This window comes from Monodelphis domestica, chromosome 6 (assembly GCF_027887165.1).
Source record: "Monodelphis domestica isolate mMonDom1 chromosome 6, mMonDom1.pri, whole genome shotgun sequence".
Classification (NCBI taxonomy): Eukaryota; Metazoa; Chordata; class Mammalia; order Didelphimorphia; family Didelphidae; genus Monodelphis; species Monodelphis domestica.
This window is the reverse complement of record NC_077232.1, coordinates 266,311,515-266,332,154: the sequence shown is the minus strand read 5'-3', so window position 1 is coordinate 266,332,154 and position 20,640 is coordinate 266,311,515. Positions and strand designations below refer to the sequence as shown.

The following is a 20,640-nucleotide window of genomic DNA, read 5'->3' as shown; positions in this document are numbered from 1 at the left end:
TCTTGGCTAATGGCCTCAATTTTTCCAAGAATGGCTGTGTGTCCTGTGTAGAAATGCTGAAAAAAAATTAAAACAAAACAGCAACTACAGACCCTACTTTCAAGGGGATTCAATTCTATCATAGAACCAAGTATGTAAACACATACTGAATAAATTAAAGTAAGTGAGTACATAATTATAGGTAAAATCGAATTCCTATGTTATAGTTTCTCTATATAAAGCACATCTTCTACCCCTTTTTGCCTCTCTTTCCCCTGCCAAAATGAGGTGTTTTAGGTGGTTCTAAATCAGAATAACTGAGAGGAGCTGGGTGTTATATCACTATTTACCATCAGAGGGCACTTAAAGCTTGCTTTTGTAGCTACTTCACCCAGCTACAAGAAGTATTTAAGGGAATATCCTCCTCAGTGTCTTCCTTGATCCATATCTAATCTAGAGGTTTTAGATATTCCTGTGGATATATGAATATTCCTGTTACAGTTTTTTACACCCATCTCATTGGATCTCCTTATCTTAATTACTCTTCTTAGCATGACCCAAGAACTCTTCACTCACATCCAGATTAAATGGAATTTCTCAGCAGAAATGAAAGCCATGAGATCTTAAGGGTCTTAAATCTTGAATCTCCCATCCTTCTGTTCTTCACTTATTTTTCCTTAGGAGCACACAAAAGCCTTTTAGATGAAACACTTTGCACTTAGGTTGTCCAATGTCAGATTCACAGTAACTAGCACAGGAGACAAACACAAAATGAAAAATTATATACAGGACCACGTAGAGTTAGCTGTCTGTGGGGCCAATATATAGATCAATATATTTTAAAATAAAGAGTGAAAACAAGTGAAATCCAATGAACAGATTCCTTTGGGGCTGTGGGAAGAAATGTAAAAACTGTTTATTGCAATGATCATACATTTGCAACCTGCTTAATTTCAGAAAGTCAACAAAATGAAGACTGCCCTAATTTTGCTCAGCCTTTTGGGAATAGCTTGTGCTTTCTCCGTAAGTCCTTTTTTTACTATCTTCATTTTTCCATGGTCAATATGCAGACAGACAGAAAGACAGACACACAGTTAGATAGATGGATGGATGGATAGATATATACATTTAATACTGATTTTTCCCTTCCAGGCAAAACATTTATATCGAAGGGCCAAATTAGAGGATTCTGAAGAAAATGGGGTAATTTAAAAATTTTTCTTTTTTATGGACTACTCAACGTGTAAATCTCATTATAATGTGATATCATTAAGGTGAATATTTCCTCCAATGGTATCTGTAGCAGCCTGGACATGCTTACCCATCATTAGGGACTTTTGTCCATGTCCTTTCTTAAATCTGACCCAGTGGGACCCATCCAAAATACTGAGGCCTTCCTCAATTTCTCTTGACCTTAAGAGGCTCCCAGTGGAGCAGACAGACTATCCATCAGTAATCTCTCACCACAAGACCACCCCATCTTCGATTTCTAATATGCATTTCTTTGATGATATCTTTCACCTGGGTCTTCTTCATGATTTCATACTATGTGTCTGTTTATACCTCCAACTATCCTCCAGGGATATATGTTTTTGGTTATTCAGAGGCTTCTATGACAAATGACTCATAGCTGACTATAAACTGGTAGAATTTAGTTTAAACAATCAGAATTTTTTCTTGGAGAAGTTTGAAGTCATTAAAGGAGCTTTGTAGTTTCCAGAAGGGAAATACGCTCATCTTTCCACTTAATTTAGAAACCATTTCATGCATTTGTATAGAAAATATAAATATTTCATTTTGTTTTCCCTCCTAGGTCTTCAATCACAGACACAGATATTATCTTAACAAATATTCCTACTTTTACCCACCTCTAAAACGAATTCCAGTTCAGGTAACTACCTCAATTAATTTTCTTTCCCATTATAGTTGTTTTAAGATCTAAATACTTGAATGATTCTTTGAAAATATAACAGAAACAATTTTTACCAATGAGTACTCAAAGAAATTTTGAAAACTTGCAGCCTCCAAAATGGCCTCAGCTTACTTTGATGTCCACAACTTACATTATCTCAGCACAGGGCAGATGGCAACAGAAAATCTACCATTTTTACAAACAAACCAAAACAAGTACTCAACTAGCTGTATTCTCAATGTTTAAACACAAAAGGATTTTGTTTCTGTTTTAAAGCAAGACTATCAATGACATGTCTGGAATTTAAAAGTAGTTTTCCACAAGTTACTGGACTATCCAGTTGATGAATTGCCAAAATTTAACCATTTTGTATAATCAATAATAAGAATAATTTATATTTATATAATGTTTCACCATACATTCCATATTTCATTTGAATTACACAATAGCTCTGCAAGGTAGGTAGTGCACATATCATTATTTCCATTTTACAGGTGAGGAAACTGATATTCCAAGAGGTAAAATGGTATGCCTAGTGTCACATAGAAAGTAAAAAAGCCAGAATTTGAATGCAAGTCTTCTACCTCCAAGTCTAGTGATCTTTTTATTATGGATATATGAAATGATCACAGCTGATTCAGCAATATCATAAAGAAATGCTCTAAATCTTAATTTACTAAAGATTAAAAATTCAGACAAGTTTAAAGTTCCTTAAGGGTGAAGACTATTTGGATGTTGTCTTTAAATGTCTAGAATGTAGCATGTAGTAGGCACTAATGAATTGAATATGTGCGAAAAGTCAGTGAACCAAACATTGTTAAGACCATGGAAATTGGGGAATGACTGAACAAATTGTGGTATATGTTGGTGATGGAATACTATTGTGCTCAAAACAATAATGAACTGGAGGAATTCCATGGAGACTGGAACAACCTCCAGGAATTAATGCAGAGCAAAAGGAGCAGAACCAGGAAAACATTGTACACAGAGACTGATACACAGTGGTACAATCAAATGTAATGGACTTCTCCATTAGTGGCAATGCAGTGATCCTGAACAACTCGGAGGGATTTACAAGAAAGCTAATTGACAGGGGATGAGCTTTCAGGAATAAAAACATTATTGTTCTAGCGTTCTCTAACCTGGCCATCTGGAGAATTATGTTCAATTCTGAGCCCTGTAGTTTAAGGAAAGAATTATGCTAAAAATGGAGTGTTATAGGGTGTGACTCAGTAGGTAGAGAGTCAGGCATGGAGACGGGAGTTCCTGGGTTCAAATTTGGCCTCAGACACTTCCTAGCTATGTGACCCAGGTCAAATCACTTGACCTCAGTTGCCTAACTCTTAATGTTATTCTGCTTTGGAACTGTTACTTTGTATCATTTCTAAGAGTGAAGGTAAGGATTTTATTAAAAAAAATTAAGATGGAATGTTGAGAGGAAGTCAATCAGAATGAATAAAGATGATAAAGGAACTTGCATTTAAGGACAGGTAGGAGTAATGAAATATATTTAACCTGAAGAAATGAAGACTCATCAGAGACATTGGAAGTAGTTTTAAGTATTTGGAGGGCTTTCATGTGGAAGATGGATTAGATTTGTTCATTTTGGCCCTAGAACACAGAAATCAGAACAGTATATGGAAACTGCAAAGAAATGGCTAATTAATATCAATAAAAACTATCAATAACAATTAGAATTGTACAAAAATGGAACATGTTGCTTCAGGAGGTAATGGGTTCCGCTTCACTGGAAGTCAGCTGGATTGATTATTTCCTGATTGTGTTAAAGTAGCAATTCCTTTTTAGGTATGACTTTTTGTAGATGACTACTAAATTCTCTCCTGACTCTAAAATTCTGAGATTCTGTGATCCAACAGCAAGGGAATAGTACTTATATGGTTACATTTTCAAATACCCTGTTTGCCTTAGTTTCCTTAACTGTAAAATGAACTAGAGAAGGAAATGGCAAAACCACTCCAGTATCCTTGACAAAAACATCCCTAAAAGGAGTCACAGGAGAAGACATGGCTGAAAATTAATAAACAAAAACAAAATTCAAAACTAAGTCATTATAACCAAAGCTTGAATTTGCTAGACATTTATAGGATCTTGATTCTTACTTTTTTTTCTGGTGCTTGATAACCTTTTTTTGACAATTTTTTCATCTTGACAGTCAAATTCATTTTGATTTGTTGTAGGGAAAGCAGAAAGAAGTATGTCCCTGATAACTAAAAGGTCATCATTAACCAGGAAATTCTCCATTATTCAGGCAATAATTAACCCAATTTATGTATTATATTCAAGATTTTTCTTCTTTTTTTCTCTTGCTTTTTACCTTCAAATGCCCCTTGTAAAGATAATTTTAGGGTTGTCACTTAAAATCTAGAGTTAATTGGTCACCAGGGAAAATTCCAAATAAAATACCCAAGTCAGTCTGGAAATTTATGGTAATTTAATTAATATAGAGGGAGGGAATTTAAGGAGAAAGAAGGAAGAGGATATAGGATTTCTCCTGCCTGGCCTGTGCCAGGGGGAGTTTAAAATCCCTGCCCCTAGGTCTCTGAAGAAGATTAGAGGCTTCTAAGTGGATAAAGTTGGAAAAGTAAAGGAGGAAAATCAGCCAGAAACTCACCACCAAAACAGACAATAGTTTGTCGCCACCCTAAGATGCTGAAAGCTCAGCATGCTGCTCTCACCTGCTAACTCTCCACCACCAATCAGGGAAAGAGAGTGTTCTGAGAGACAAAAAATCCCAAATATATAGACCTTTCACCCTTGTGTCTCCTCCTCTAAATTTTCACATCTACCAATCACATCAAAGGCTTTCTCCAGGACTGCCCATACTTTTAGTTCTTATCTTCTTTGATTATATCTTTTGAGTTACTTAACACTTCTTTGTTAAGTTCACCTTTTGTGAATTACTTGACCTTTTTGTGATTAATTTAGCCTTTATAGTTACTTAACACCTTTTTGTATTAAGACCTAAAAATAGACTTAGCTTAAAATTCTAGCTTCACTATAAGGTGAGAACTAAGAACCTTCTTTGTTCAATCAGGAGATTACAACTTTATCTTTCCCTAAAGTATGTCTAAGTAGGGTGGAGTAATTTAGAGTCCCAAGACATTCCTGATTTTGTTAAACTAAGTATCTTCATTGTTGCAATCAGGAAATAGCTAAATCCAATCTTCACCCCCTTTACATGTTTTCCATTAATTGGAAAGAAGAGGAAGAATATAGAAAATATTGCTGTATATTCTATATTTTGATAGTGATTCTAGTGAAAGGCTTGATGGGGAGAAAGTTAAAATTAATAGCTAAGGTAAAGTTTTTGGATTACATTTTAATTACCTATGCAATCTATGTCCCTCATTAATAATGAGAAGCAAGAGTTACTGAACCTAACAATCACTCTGAAATTATCAGTTAGTGAAAAACTATAATAATAATTGCTTGTTAAACCAATGCCACCAAATATAACTTTTTCTTGGGTCACATAAAAACTAAAATTTTCTTGATTTTAACATTACAAGTGAATATGGTAGTATTTGAGGTTCCCTTAAATCCTGCATTGTTCAGTGATCATAGCACTCTTGATTTAAAAGTTTTACTTTGATTTTGTCATTCTCTGTATAAGTGGAGGAATTCTTTGATAAAGAAAAATCATGTGTGAAATTAATAAAAAAATTTAAAATTATTTCTTTGACAAGAGATCAGAGAATTACAGAATAATGAAAAATAAAATGACAGAATTAAAAGGGGAAAAGTTCCACATGATGAAAGAGACATAGGATGATTAGGTGACATGCAAATTGAATCAAGTGCTAATTTAAATGCATTAAGTATGAATGTTATTTTTAGAGTTAATTATGTTGCTATCTTATTCTCCTACAAGACTGTGAACTCCGAGTGGATATCTTATCTGAAATCTCTATCTTTCTAATCACTTATTAAAATGCTTTGCACACAGTAGGCACATCATAAACATTCTATTATTGATTCCTTCTGAATTATGAAAAGAATTGTGTTGATTTTTTAAAAGATTCATTAAAATAAGACTAATTATAAACTCTAGTTTCAAGTCAGCCACAGGCAAGTTATAGTATCTCCCTGAGCCTCAATTATCTTATCTACAAAATAAGGGGGTTGAATTTGATGGACTCAAGGTCTCTTTCATCTCTAAAACTCTGTAACTCTATTCTCATTTTGCTAGGTCAATATTAACTTTAGATACAATCTAGCATATACATAACTACATTGGATATTTCTGTGTTTATGACCAGCTGCTGTAGACAATTCTGATTATCTTTTTATGTATTTTAGCACAATGGTGATTCATCTGAGGAAGGTGATGGTGATAGCTCAGAGGAGGAGGAAGAGGAAGAGGTGGGTAATTTCTCTGGCCAATGTCAAAACAAACTGAAGAGCACAAAAATGAACAAGAAACTAGAGATGCTGTCTGTACTCAACAAACAGTCATTCCAGAATTACTTACTGCCTACTATTTTCTATTTTAGAGAGCAGTGATGTTAGGTAACTTATTCCCAACTCAGCTAAAAATTGAAACAACTTCCCAGACACTGCCACAACTTTCCAGTTAGAGTTACCTGGGATTGTTATACAAACTCAGAAATACTTCCACTTTTGAGTGACAGTAAAAAAAAATTTTTTTTTCAATGAAAAAGCAATCAACTGAAAGCCTCTAACAAGACCATGACAATAGAGGTTGAATAAATGACAATTCCAGCATTGTTAGAATGGTAAATATAAAATAATTAAACTTTAAAATTCTAAAAAAGTTCTCTACCTATGCCTCAGATTGGCATGCAAGTAACCCTGGGATTTCAGATTATAGGTTTAGAGATTGAATGGACCTCAAATGCCATCTTGTCCAAGACCCTCATTTTAGGGAGGAAGAATTTAACTCAGATGCTTTGACTCCATAACAGGACCAATCTGTACCTGTCACCATCCTATGCTAGAAGGCAATACCAGTACTCCAAGCTCTGGGAGCCTTTATTCTGATGCTTGGAAAGAGTACCCTTCCCAAAAGAAGTCTGAGACATTTTTCTAAGAGTCATCTTAACTAAATATAGACAAGCTCCTCACCAATAGGCTAGGAAATGCTTTAGTAATGGGCACCCATTAAACAAAGAAAGAATACAAATGGCCCTCAGTCTTATAGGCCCTCCTTTAAACTTACACAGTAGCTATGGCAGATTGGCTTGATACCTAACACTTTTTCTGCTCTTTTCATCATTGGCTGCTTCTTTTGAAAACAGACTTAAAGGGTTAGAGTACCTTACAAAACCAAAAGTGGAAATAGGTGAAGATAATTGTTTTTCAAGTTGGAAAATATGAATTAGAAATAAGAATTGAAGAATATTAATACACAAAGCTTTACAATATACATCATGAATATTTTTCCAAGAAAAGAATCATGAATATTTAAGTATCCTTAATGGACTTCTTGGCTACTGATTACCAAAAAATATGGTAGGCATCCACTTTTATGTAAAAAGTGTTGCAATAATAGTAAAGGTCACACAGTTAAATTATTGCAATCTTTGGTTCCACCTCAAGGCTGGCACCTTCAGAATATACTAACATCCAAAAGGCCCAGATAAAAAACTCAATTAAATGCCACCTACTCAAACCCATAGTTTTTGTTATTAATTTATATATATATATATATATACATATATATATATATATATATAAATTCTTCCTAGTTGCATTTTTATTGTTTAGTTGTTTTCAGTCTTGTCTGACTCTCCATGACCTTCTTTGGGGTTGTTTTTGACAAAGATACTTGAGTAGTTGGCCATTTCCTTCTCTAGCTCATTTTATAGATTAGGAATCTGAGGCAAACAGGGTCAAGTGACTTGCCCAGGGTCACACAACTAAGTTTCTGAGACCAGATTTGAACTCAAAAAGACAAGTCTTCCTGATTACAACCTTTCCTACTATGGCACCTCACTGCCTCCTAGTCACATAATTATATATAATTCTATAATTCTTCCTATGACCAAGTGACTGTATTTCAGTTATTGTAAGATAAGTGCTTTCTAAATCTAAATGTCCTTTATGAAATCAATTATCACTCTTAATTATATGTCAATTTTCAAATATTATATGATTTCCCATTTTCTTAATATTACCCTTTATAGTCATAAAATGCATTGGCAAAACAATGCCATCATGTTTTGAAGCTCTAAAGTTTTCAACAGAGGATCTTATTTTAAAAAGTATAAGCTATGGGGGCAGCTGGGGAGCTCAGTGCATTGAGAGCCAAACCTAGAGATGAGAGGTCCTAGGTTCAAATCAGAACTCAGACACTCCCTAGCTGGGTAAGTCACTTGATCCCCATTGCCTAGCCCTTACCACTCTTGTGTCTTAGAACCAATACATAGTATTGATTCTAAGGTGGAAGGTAAGGGCTTTTTTTAAGTATAATCTGGGGGATTGTTTAAATTAAAACTTACTTGTTGAAGAAAACCCCATAAATGTGATATAATCAGTTCATCTGGATCTAAATCTGAGAGCCATCCAAGTGAAAGATAGCTTTCTATCAACAGCAAATACTTCATGCAGATTTCAACAAGAAAGACAATAAGTTCATTGATTGAAGACAATCAGTAGATATCATATTATACATTGTAGTGACTGAATTGAATTCCTCAGTTACTTGATGTGTAAAATGTGGGCATTATCTGGGAAGAAATAGATTTTGAGCTGAATTTATAAAAAGAGAAGGATTTATAATAGCAAAAGGCAGGAGAGGGTATTCCAAGTTGGGAGAATGTGACTAAAGAATAATAGACATAAAGTTCATCTTTTTGTTAGTCTGTCAAAAAAATTTGAAGCATTGTTTATTCATTATTATTGTCTAAAACATAAATATGTTTACTGTGGGCTTTCTTACCAGGAGACTTCAAATGAAGAAGAATCAGAGACTAATGGAAGTGAAGATGAAGAAGAAGAAGGTGGAGAATCTACCACTCTTTCAGCTACTACATCTGGATATGAAGAGGAGAATACGACTGCAAGTGGGGATGTGGGTTTAGCAGCAATTCAAATTCCAAAGAAGGTGAGAATGCATTTTTTCCAAAGTTAACATGACCTTGCTCTCCCACTTCCATGAAATATTGCTTCTTCCTATTGTCTTTAGTTGATTAACACTTCTAGTGGATGTTTTGGAAAAAAACAACAACAAAAAAACCACCTATCCTAAAACTTCAGTTAGCTAGAATGCTTTAGATAAGTGGATGTTCTAGTTCTAAAATTTGATAGTAGATTGATTGGATTTGTGGTGTCAGAAACAGAGGCATTAACTATAGTAGTGCTCTTCCAAACCTTCTTCCTTCCTAAGATGACTCTTGTCCGTGTCCTCCTGTAAATCTTGGTTAAATAGCAAGTTATTAACCTTAAAACCCCTTAATTCAAAATCTTTCCTATATACTATGTAGTCCACTTCCCTGCCTTATTGACTACAGCATCTTGACCAGAATTGAGTCTTTCTCAGTTGATTGGTCAATATTCTGATTGCCAATGATTATTCAGTACTAAAGAGTACACACACATGAGATCAGAAATCTAGAGCAAGAGCTCTAGAGCATTAGGAATCATTTTGACCAGATGAGGGCATAGTGGCATGAGGATTGAGGATTTTAAATTATTTTCCCAGTGTTGCCTTGGTAGTAAGAATTAGAGATGAGATTTGAACCTAGGCCATCTGCCTCCAGAGTCCTTTATTCCTGTATACATTTAGGATGCAGGTCTGTGTGTATGTATGTATATGCATATATATATGTATCTATATGATATAAACACATATTATTAAAGATTTTAAACCAATTACATATAACAACAAATTTCCACATGAGTTTTTTGAAGTTATATGATCCAAATTCTCTCCCTTCCTCCTTCCCTTCCCACTCCCCAAACTGGCAAACAATTCAATCTGGATTATACATGTTATTATCACACACAAGAGTACATATATAATATATACAACACTTTCTAAGGAATAAGAAGACGAATAAAATACAATCTTTGCTCTTAAGGATCACTTAAATCTAATAGATAAGATTCAAAGGGCACATAAATGTGCAAGGCAGAGTCCTTGGGTTTGGGTCCCAGTTTTACTTAACAGCTTTTGGCCTCAGTTTCCTCATCTTTGACATTAGGGGCATTATATTATACTATTTCTATAACTACTTCTGGCTTTGGGGATCAGGGAAAGTTTCATAAATAATGTAATATTTGATCTGGATTTTGAAGGATACTTTAAAATGACTGGGGAGAAAGCGTGATAAGAAATAAGCAGATCATATCAGACAATACATTCCTCTAGAGGTGTTTTTTCAAAATCCATAATGACAGTTTATTTCACTGTAGTTTGTCTCTTTCTCCTCAATAGAATATAGGAAAAGAAAATCAAGGATTTGATGTACGTATATATAATGCATGTTTTTGTATAAATAGTATTAGATAAAGATACAGATATAGATAGTTTCAACTTTGGATTTCATTGATCTAGAGCAGCTAAAGTTGGCCTAGTTTAAAATAAAATCTGAAATGATGTAACCCACACAGAACAAAACCGAAAAAAAAAGCCGATTCTTAGTTATTTTAAAATTTATGTTTAACTGAATTAAATATTCATTATAGGGTGAAGACAGTAAAAATAATACCAAAAAGGAAGAAAGTGATGAAGAAGAAGAGGAGGAAGAAGAGGAAGAAGAGAACAAAGAGAGTGAAGCTGAAGTAGATAAAAATAAAGAAGTAGTTAATGGCACTGATCATGGTGATGGAAATGGGACCAGTGGGAAAGAAGATGGAGAAGAGGAAGAAGAAGTAGAAAATGGCACTGAATCCAGTGTAGACAAGGACAACAACAGCACTGAATTGGCCACATCTCCAAACAGTAGGTATGAGTCTACTACTCCTCTAGAAGGGACCTATGAAGTTACTTCTCCTCCATACGAAGAAAGCACTAGCAATCTGTATGACAGCGGCTATGAAGAACCAGTCACTAATGAATATGATAATGGATATGAAATCTATGAAAATGAGAATGGAGAACCCCGTGGTGACAATTACAGAGCATATGAGGATGAATACAGCTACTACAAAGGGCACCCATACAATGGCTATGAAGGTCAAGATTACTACTACCACCAGTGAAAACCAATAAAAGGATGAAGTCATTCATACTAATGGTTTGCATGGTTGTTGTTTTTTTTTCCCCAGTTGAACTCAGGAAGATGTAATATAAGAAATCCGCAGTATGATACGGAGTGGTGCTGCTGCTTTGAAACTTTCTTTGGCAAATAGGTCAAATTTTCAAGTTAACTGAATTCGTAGTATTTATCTGGGGGGATACTTATCAAAGCTCTTATAAATTAGTTCTACTTCTTAACTAGCAGGAGTGATCTTTTGATATTATAATAATGCTTGAGAATGTTTGGAGTCTGCTGCACCCTACCTATTTTTTTTAATGTTTTTATTGGGTGGCACGATTATGAAATGCTAAAATGTGATGTTGTTTCAGAATCTGCCATCTCATGATGCTGTGGACAGTATATGACAAATATGTAAACTTTTATAATGTTGCCTATCAAACACTGTTCAAGTGGAATTATTGCTACAATTCCTAATGTACACCATATGTTTATACTCTATTGTTTCTATTAAAATCAAATGCAAGTCACAAAGCATATTGGAATTTAAAAGAAATGTGGTTGACTTTAATAATTAAATTCTTACTGTGCTAATGAACTTGACTGATGAAATTAATTCAGCTCTGAAGTGGAATCAACCAATTAATAACCATATCATTGAGTACAAGATAGGTGCTTGGCACTATGGGTTGGGGATACAAATAGAATGGACTTAATTACTGTAACTACTATTAACAGGATACCTATGAATATAGTGCAATGTTTTTATAAGCTGAAAATAGTAATTAGAGAAGTCCAACAGTATAAAATTACAATGAAAATTGTTATTAATTATTTTTCTAATGTAGAATATACCTTCATATACTTATGATACCCAGTATATATCATTGTTAAATGTCATTCTCTAGGTGGAAAAATGAAGTGGGAAAGAACCCTTAACTGGAGATATTAAATATTTGGGGTAAAATACAATCCAATCTGTTTGTTTGTTTTTAAGTGGCACTGAGGTAGGAATGTGTATAGGTGAAATTAAGTAGTCAGTTTGGCTAGAGTCTGAGTTCAGAAAAAGGAATTACTAGCCTTGAAATATAGATTGAAGGCATATAGTAAGGAGCTTTAAATTCCAACAACTAGTTTGAATTTTATCCAAGAGACAACAGGGTATTTGAGTATTGGTTGTCTTATTATTCACAATGACCTCTGATTGTTTATTACATGCATCACTCTGGTGGTAGGGGAGTGGACTCAGAAAGACAACTGGGGCAACCATGCTACTGTGATGTTACCCTGATTTTGAATCCAATACTTCTCTCTGGCTGAAAGGGGGCTCTCCTCTGACTGAGCCAAAGCCATTTTAACACTTCATGGAGAAGTAATAAAAAGAGTCCTCTGCTGTCTGATAGGACTAAGTACTTTTCTTATTTGAGAAATTTATCTTTCCAAAATACATGGCATGATGAAGTGGTTCTAATGAACTATTTTAGGACATGAGAATCAGGGGGATCAATATTGCCTATTAAAAGTTGTGGACAGAGGGGCAGCTAGGTGGCTTAGCAGAAAGAGAGCCAGATATGGAGATGAGAGGTCCTGGGTTCAAATCTAGCTTCAGATACTTGCCTGTATGACCCCGAACAAGTTACTTTACCCCCATTACCTAGCTCTTAGAGTTCTTCTTCCCTGGAACTTATACTTAGTATTGATTCTAAGACAGAAGGTAAGGGTTTGTAAAAAAACAAAACAAAACTGTGGATATATTTGGTCTAGTTAGTGCCTTATGAAAAATACCATCTCTTGGTTATGAATTGTTAGTATAGGTTTACTTACTTTTGGTCTTCCAATTCTATCCATCCCTGCTAAAATAGCTTTCATAGAAACCACAACTTCATAGCTCTAAACTAAAGCTCAGTAAACAACAAACTAAAAGGAAAATGTTGGGGTTTTATCATGCTAGTGTACCACTAGTCACTTATTAAAAATTAAATAGAAACAGAAGTTAACAACTCCTCTAAGTGACTCATTTCATAGGCCATCTAATTTACAGAGGAATGAATAAGAGTTGAACCTTATAGGTTCCCCCCCCCCCCCCCGCCCTACATTGGTACAAGCATCACTAGCATTATCAATAGGATACTGGACAGACTAAAAAAAAATGGTTAACTATTCTAGATTTTTTTAAATTTTAAGTAATTATTTGAGGGTTAAATGGAATGTCTTCAGTGACTAAAATAACTTCCTTATATACAAAAACACTTCAAGGTTCTCAGAAGGAACTGTTGTCAGTTCTATAAAAACTTCTCAGCCATAGACTTCATACAGTAAATATTAGTGAATAGAAAAAAAGACTCAAAGGAAAGTCAGTGTTTAATTCTGAACAAAATTAGCTTTTGAATCCTAGCAATGTTGTTTATCTGCTTCTATTCACAGTAATTTGCACTACCCTCAACCAGTGACATCCCGATCCCATATAACTATGTGTAACTGATTCAACTTTCAAAACATCTGTCTCTTCTTTCCACTCACACAGACACCACCAAAATTTGGGCCTTCTCACGCCCTGTTAGGACTACTACCCTCTTCCTTCATCTTTCACATTGTTGCCAAAGTTGATCCCAAAGCATAGATCTGGCCTACTCAATAAACTCCAGTATTTTCCAATTATCTCTAGCCTGGAAAACAAACTTCTCTGTTTAGCATTTAAAGTCTCTCTCAACTTGCTTCCAACCTACCTTTCCAGGGGTCTAGGCTCTAGTCAAACTGGCCTATTTATTGTTCTTTACACAACACACCATTTCCTTTCTTCTTGCTGTGAAACAGATTGCCTCTCATGCCTAGTATCCACTCTTTTTTACTTCTGTTAGAGTCTATGCTTCTTTCAGAGCCTAGTTCCAGTGCCAACCTCTAAATAAAGCCTTTTCCAATCCTAGTAAATGATAGAACCTCCCCACCAAAAAATTCACTTGTAGATATATTTTATACGTATTTTGTATATACGTGTATTTTATATATATTTGTTATGTGTGTTACTTTCCTTTATAGCATTTAATATATTTGAGAGAAGGAATTGAGGGAAAGAGCTCACCAGTGTAAATCATCCGGTCCACTACAATCCAACAAATGTCTATTAAGTGCATGTTTTATGCAAGGCATAGGGATATAAAGGCAAAAGAAAAAAAGTCTCTGCCTTCAAGAAGCCTACTTTCTATTCAAGTAAACTATTCCTGTGGATGAAGTCCGCAGATAAGTATTATGATTGAGGGTGACCCAAGCACTAAAAACCAAAGGAACAAGACTTTCCTGTAGGAAGTGGTGTTTGAGCTGAGCCTCAGAGGAACCTAGGGATTTGAAAAGGAAGAGGTAATGGAGGAAGGAATTCCAGATGGCAGTTTGTAAGAAACAGAGGCAGGAGATGAAATGCTGAGTTCATGGAACAGTGAGTAGGACTGTTTGGCTGGAAAAGAGAATACATTAAAGGAATCCTGGAAAGACAGCCAAGAGCCAAATCAGGAAAAAAAAAAACAACTTTAAATGAAAAACTAAGAATTTGTACTGTAATCTTGAGGTAACAGAGAACCGTTTGAGTTTCTTAAGCAGAGGACCTATTTTAGGAAGACCATCCTGACAGTTTTGTGCGAGATAGGCTGAAGGATGGAGGTACAAGAAGCTAGGAGTTCAATTAAAATGCTATTATAATAATCCAGACTCATTTAGATTGATGGCTGTGTGAATGAAGAAAGTGGGATGTACACCATGAGACCGATGCTGTGAATATGGCATGATATGGCAACTGGATTTGGACAGTAAAGAGGAAAGGATGATTCTGAAGGTGGTGTTTCTCAACAGAAAAAGGGAAATTTCCAGGAAGGGTAAGCTTGAAGAAGATGATGATGAGTTCAGTTTGGAGCATGTTGGGTTTGAGATCCTTTTGGCCTATATATATATATATATATATATATATATATATATATATATATATATATATATATATATGATTTGCAGTCCACCAAAACTTTGCAGTTTAGGAGGGGATCAAAATGTTAAGCAGAAGAACTTAGCAGTCACTAAACAAATATTCATACTAGGTGTCATACATTATACTAAATATTAGAGGGCCCAAAGAAAAGCAACATCAATATCCTGTCCTCAAGGAGCTCCCATTCAAAAGGAGAAGAAAATATATAAATAACTAGATACACATAGGCTATATGAAGAATAGATAGTAATTTCAAAGGGAAGGTAATAGCAGCAGGATGACTGATTAAAAAAGACCCTCCTAAAAAAGTTGGATTTTCAGTGGACTCTTGAAGGAAGTCACAGAAGGAAATTCACAGAAGGTATAGTTGAGGGAGCAGAAAATTTAGGCTTCAGGGACAGCCAATGCCAAATCTGAAAACTGAAAATCATCTGTGAGGAAGCCAGTGTAGATTTATCACAGGGTGTGTAGAGGAAGTATTTGGCCTGAGAGGCAAGAGAATGTCACTGGAATTGATTGCTAAGGAAAGTAAAATGACTTGATAAACTTAAGGAAAATCACTTTGGTGACAGTGTATAAGGACAGATTGCCACAGAGAGACTTTTGCAATAATGTAGCTTGAGGAAATTGGGTTGGTTGGTGCAGTAGGACACTGAAGAGCCCAGATCCTTCACGGACACCTCAGTAAAACTCCATAAATGATACAGAATAGAAAAATCTTTTTTCCAAGACCCACATGAACATATGCAGAGTGAATCAAGCAGAACCCACAGAGCCTTATACAAATTAACAGCAATATTGTGGAATGATTAACTGTGATAGACTTAGCTACTCTCAACAATTAAATTTGGAGGGACTTCTGACAGAGAATGCTATCCACCTCCAGAGAAAGAACTGGCGGAGTCCCAATGCAAATGAAAGCATATAATTTTTCACTTTAGTTTATTTGGGGTTTGGGTTTTATATGATTATTTGCTTACAAAACTGAAAAGTATGGAAACGTTTTGCATGATAACACAAATATAATCCAGAGTGAATTGCTTGCCTACTCTGGGAAGGGGTAGGGAAGGGAAGGAGACAATTTGGATGATAGAGCTTTGAAAAACTTCTGTGGAAATCTGTTATTACATGTAATACATAAAATAAATAAATAAAATAACACCCCCCAACCCCAATAAATAAATTCTTTCTAGTCAAAGACTACATAAAAAGAGTCCTACAGAAGCTTGGAGAAGAGACAAGTTAGGGAAGATGAAAGTTGAAGCATGAAATGTCCTGCTGACAGCAGAGGACAGGACCAGACCAGGGCTTGGGTCAGGGTGACCCAGGGACAAGAAATAGGATCAAGCTAGCATCAAGACAGCATGTGTCTGACCCAAACCAGAGCAGGAAACAAGAGTAAACAATTACTTCAAAAGATCTTAGCCACCCAATTCAGGACCAAGCAGAATCTACCCATAGCATTGAGCAGTATGGGAATGTAACAGTCATACTCTCAAGAACACAAAGACTCTGGTAAAGAAATATATTAAACTCAGCAAGAAAATAGATAGGATCTGAGAGAAGAATATGTGAGAGAGAGAACAGGATGGGTGAAGTCAGAAGCAAAAGAAACTTCAGTGTTGAGGAAGAGAATGGGAAGGTATGATTAAAATGAAAATTAGAAAGAGTACTCAAGTACTGCCATCCAATAACTAAGGTTAGAGATAGTTTATAGAGTTCTAGGCCTGGAGGCATGAAGAGTCATCTTCCTGAGCTCGAATCTGGTCTTACACTCTTATAGCTGTGTGACAAATTGCTTAACCCCATTATCTTCAGTTTCTTGATCAGTAAAATGAGGTGGAGACAGAAATGGCAAATCACTCAATTGTCTTTGCCAAAGGGGAAAAAAACAAACAAACAAAACCAAATGGAGTCAAGAAGAGTTAGATATACCTGAAGAACAACAACAACACAAAGAGCTTGCTTTTGTAGGGGGCAGAACCAAGATGACAAAGAGAGGACAGAAACCCTCCTGATCTCTCCCAGATTACCTTTGAACCACTTTGATAACATGCTTTAAAATGAATTATGGAGCAGCAGATCTCAAAAAAAGCATAGAGTATGTGAAGAAAATTTTTAGTCTGAAACAACATAGAAAGTTGCCTCAAAAGGTCTGTCACACCAGGGAGTGAGTAGAGTGCAGACCAGGTCCCCAAAGCAGGTTCCACCTCAGCAAGCCAGTGCGGGCATTGGGGGCAGCTAAATCAGCAGCACCATCTTCTACAGCTCTCAGCCACAGACATAAGATGGGGTCAGACAACTGGTCAAAAGGAAATTACAGGGGATCTATGCTGGTTACATTAACCATGTACAGATCCAGGTTGCTTTTCTGTGTCTTAATCCCAGGATAAGGAAGAATACTAGTGTACCAATGCTTGTGGCAGAGAAGCGGGGGACTCTGCTCATCGTTCCAAGGTAGAAAATATTTCTTGTGCTCATAGACCAGAACATAGGGTAGGAAAGTATTAAATACACCTCTCCTTAGATCATACCACCTTGGAAGAACTAAAAACTAATTGATAACTGGAGTTAGCTCTGAAAGAAGCTAAGCAAAGAATCTGAAATTTGTATCAGTGCCCTCCCTTTACCACAGGATCAGAGACCAACTTTAACAATTTCTTTTTTATGCCCTTATCTTCCCTCTTGGAATCAATACAATGTATTGATTCAAAGGCAGAAGGGCAGCAAGGGCTAGACAAAGGGGGTTAAATGACTTGCCCAGGGTCACACAGCTAGGAAGTGTCTGAGGAAAGATTTGAACTTAACACCTCCCATCTCTAGACCTAGTTCTCAATACACTGAGCCACCCAGCGACCCCCAACTTTAACAATATTTTTAAAAAGTTAAAAGTCAATTATGACAGGGAATACTATCAACCTCCAGAAAAAGAACTGTTAGAGTCAGGTAGATGTGGTTCAAAGAATAGTATCTTTCAAATCAATATATTTAGGGTTTTGTTTGGGGGTTTGGGTTTTACATGAGTGTTCTCTTACACCAGTGACCAATATGGAAATGTGTTTTGCATGATAATACATGCATGGCCAAGAAAAAAATTGCCTACCATCTCTGACTGAGGGGAGGGAAAGGAAGGAGGGAGATGTTTTGGGTCTTTTAATTTTAGAAAATGTATGTTGAAGATTATTGTTACATGTAATTAGGAAAATAAAATATCTTTGAATTTTAAAAAAGTAAAAGTCAAGAAAAAGGGTGGGAAAATGAATAAACCAAAAAATAAACAACATAGAAAGTTATTTTAGTGACAGGAAGGACTGAAATATAAACCCAGAAGAAAACACCAAAGTCAATTCTGGCACATTCAAAGTCTCAAGGAAAAATGTGAATTTATTTCAAGCCCCAAAAGAATTCCTTGAGGAGCTCAAAAAGATTTTAAAAATCAAATAAGAGAGATAGAAGAAAACCGGGGAAAGAAATGAAAGTGATGCAGGAAAATCATGAAAAGAGTTGAAAGCTTGGTAAAAGAGGTACAATTTTTTTTCCAGAAAATAATATCTTTAAAAAAACCAGAATAGACCAACTGGTAAAAGTGTTACAAAAATCCAATGAAGAGAACTCTTAAAAAGCAGGATTGGTCAAACGGAAGAAATTTAAAAGTTCACTGAAGAAAATAATTGCTCAAAAATTAAATTTGGAAAAGTGGAAGCTAATGATTCCATGAGACATCAAAAAATGATTAAAGAAACTGAAAAACAAAATGAAAAATCAAACAAAATGAAAAAAATATATAAGAAAATGTGAAATATCTCACTGGAAAAATAACTGACCTGGAAAAGAGATCCAGGAGAGATAACTTAAAAATAATTGGATTACCTGAAAGCCCTGATCAAAAAAAGGGTGTGATCATTATCTTTCTTTTTTTCTTTTTCTTTAAAAAAAAACACCTTAATTTCTGTCTTAGCATCAATACTGTGTGTTGGTTCTAAGGCAGAAGAGTGGTAAGGGCTAGGCACTGGGGGTTAAGTGACTTGCCCAGGATCACACAGTAGGAAGTGTCTGAGGCCAGATTTGAACCTAGAATCTCCCATCTCTGGTCCTGGCTTTCAATCCACTGAGCCACCTTGCTGACCTCTGGTCTTTATCTTTTAATAAATTTCAAAGGAGAACTGTCCTGGTATTCTAGAGCCAGAGGGTAAGATAAAAATCAAAAGAATCCACCAATAACCTTTTGTAAGAGATCCTTAAAAGGTAACTCTCAAGAATATTATAGACAAATTCCAGAATTCCCAGGTCAAAAAGAAATTATTTCAATAGGGCAAAAAGAAAAACAAAACCTCAAATTTAGGAATACACAAGATTTGTCAGCTTCTACATTAAAGAATTGGAGGGCCTGGAATATGATATTTTGGAAAGCAAAGTAAGTAGAATTCCAACCAAGAATCACATACCCAGCAAAACTGAGTATAATCCTTCGGGGGTGGGGGGGATGGGCTTTCAATGAAATAGAGGACTGTCAAGCATTCCTGATGAAAAGACCAAAGTTCAATTAAAAAAATTGACTTTCAAATACAAGACTCAAGAGAAATATAAAAAAGCTATGCAGGAAAAAGAAATCATAAGAGAATCAATAAAGTTAAACTATTTACATGGGAAGATATTTGTAGCTCCTATGAATATTATCATTATTAGGGAATGTAGAAGGAGTGTATATAGATAGAAGGCAAAGGTGTGATGGAATCATATCTAAAAAAATAAAATGAAGGAGTAAGAAAGTAGAATGCTTTGGGAGAAGAGTTAAGAGAGAGGTAAAAATTGAGTAAATTATTTCACATAAAAGAGGCATGAGGGGCCCCTAAGTATCAGATATGGAGTTGGAAGGACCTGGGTTCAAATCAAGCCTCAGACATTTCCTGACTGTGTGACCCTAGACAAGTCACTTAACCCTGTTTGACTAGCCCTTCTTGTTCTGTCCTAGAATTGTTTGTAAGAACAAAAAAAAGGGGTTTTATGGAAAGTTAATATTAATCTGAACTGTTTTTTTTTTACCACTAAGACAATATTTTGATTTTAAAGCAAAAAGTCTTAGGGCTAAAACTCTGAACTGTATCTCCCTAAGACCATGGAAGGAATTCTCCATCCTTTTGTCTACCATGCTAGAGAACATTGAACTATGCAGTCATTCTAAACATCACGTAAATATTTCTAGCATCTAGAAGACCATCTTGAGAAAGGGACATCACACAAAAAAGTATAAATTGGTGGAGGGGACAAGAAGTCCCTCTCTTTTCCTAGGTATTGACTCATCCTCCTTGTGGAAGAGGCAGCTGAAAGAGCTAACCATCCACATGTGGCTCATGCTTCTTTCTTTCTTTGGCCTGATTTTTGCTATTTAATAAATAATAATTATAAAATTAAGATATGGCCCCCAGAGTGTTTTAATCATAACAGTTTTTTAAAGATTTCTCCCCATTTCTGTCTCTCACAGTTCTTAAGTCATAGTCCACCTTCTCCTTGAACTCCTTGAATTAACTCCCTCTTTCTCCTATCTCTAGACTGAAGGTTTTCTCCACTCCCCAATTCTCCTTAGTACTTCACTTGTA

General features: G+C 35.4%; 1 protein-coding gene across 3 annotated transcripts in view; it reads left to right on the top strand.

The window, feature by feature from the left end:
• Positions 1 to 11,667, top strand: part of IBSP (integrin binding sialoprotein) — a 231,392-nt gene extending 219,725 nt beyond the window's left edge. For all 3 annotated transcript variants that reach the window (XM_056803176.1, XM_007495917.3, XM_007495918.3), the window contains exons 3-8: positions 937 to 1,002; positions 1,132 to 1,182; positions 1,793 to 1,870; positions 6,212 to 6,274; positions 8,817 to 8,978; positions 10,562 to 11,667. In XM_056803176.1, the coding sequence (XP_056659154.1) occupies positions 949 to 1,002; positions 1,132 to 1,182; positions 1,793 to 1,870; positions 6,212 to 6,274; positions 8,817 to 8,978; positions 10,562 to 11,077 (924 nt within the window). In that variant the 5' untranslated portion in view covers positions 937 to 948 and the 3' untranslated portion in view covers positions 11,078 to 11,667. The remainder of the gene's footprint in view (positions 1 to 936; positions 1,003 to 1,131; positions 1,183 to 1,792; positions 1,871 to 6,211; positions 6,275 to 8,816; positions 8,979 to 10,561) is intronic.
• Positions 11,668 to 20,640: the final 8,973 nt, after the last annotated feature.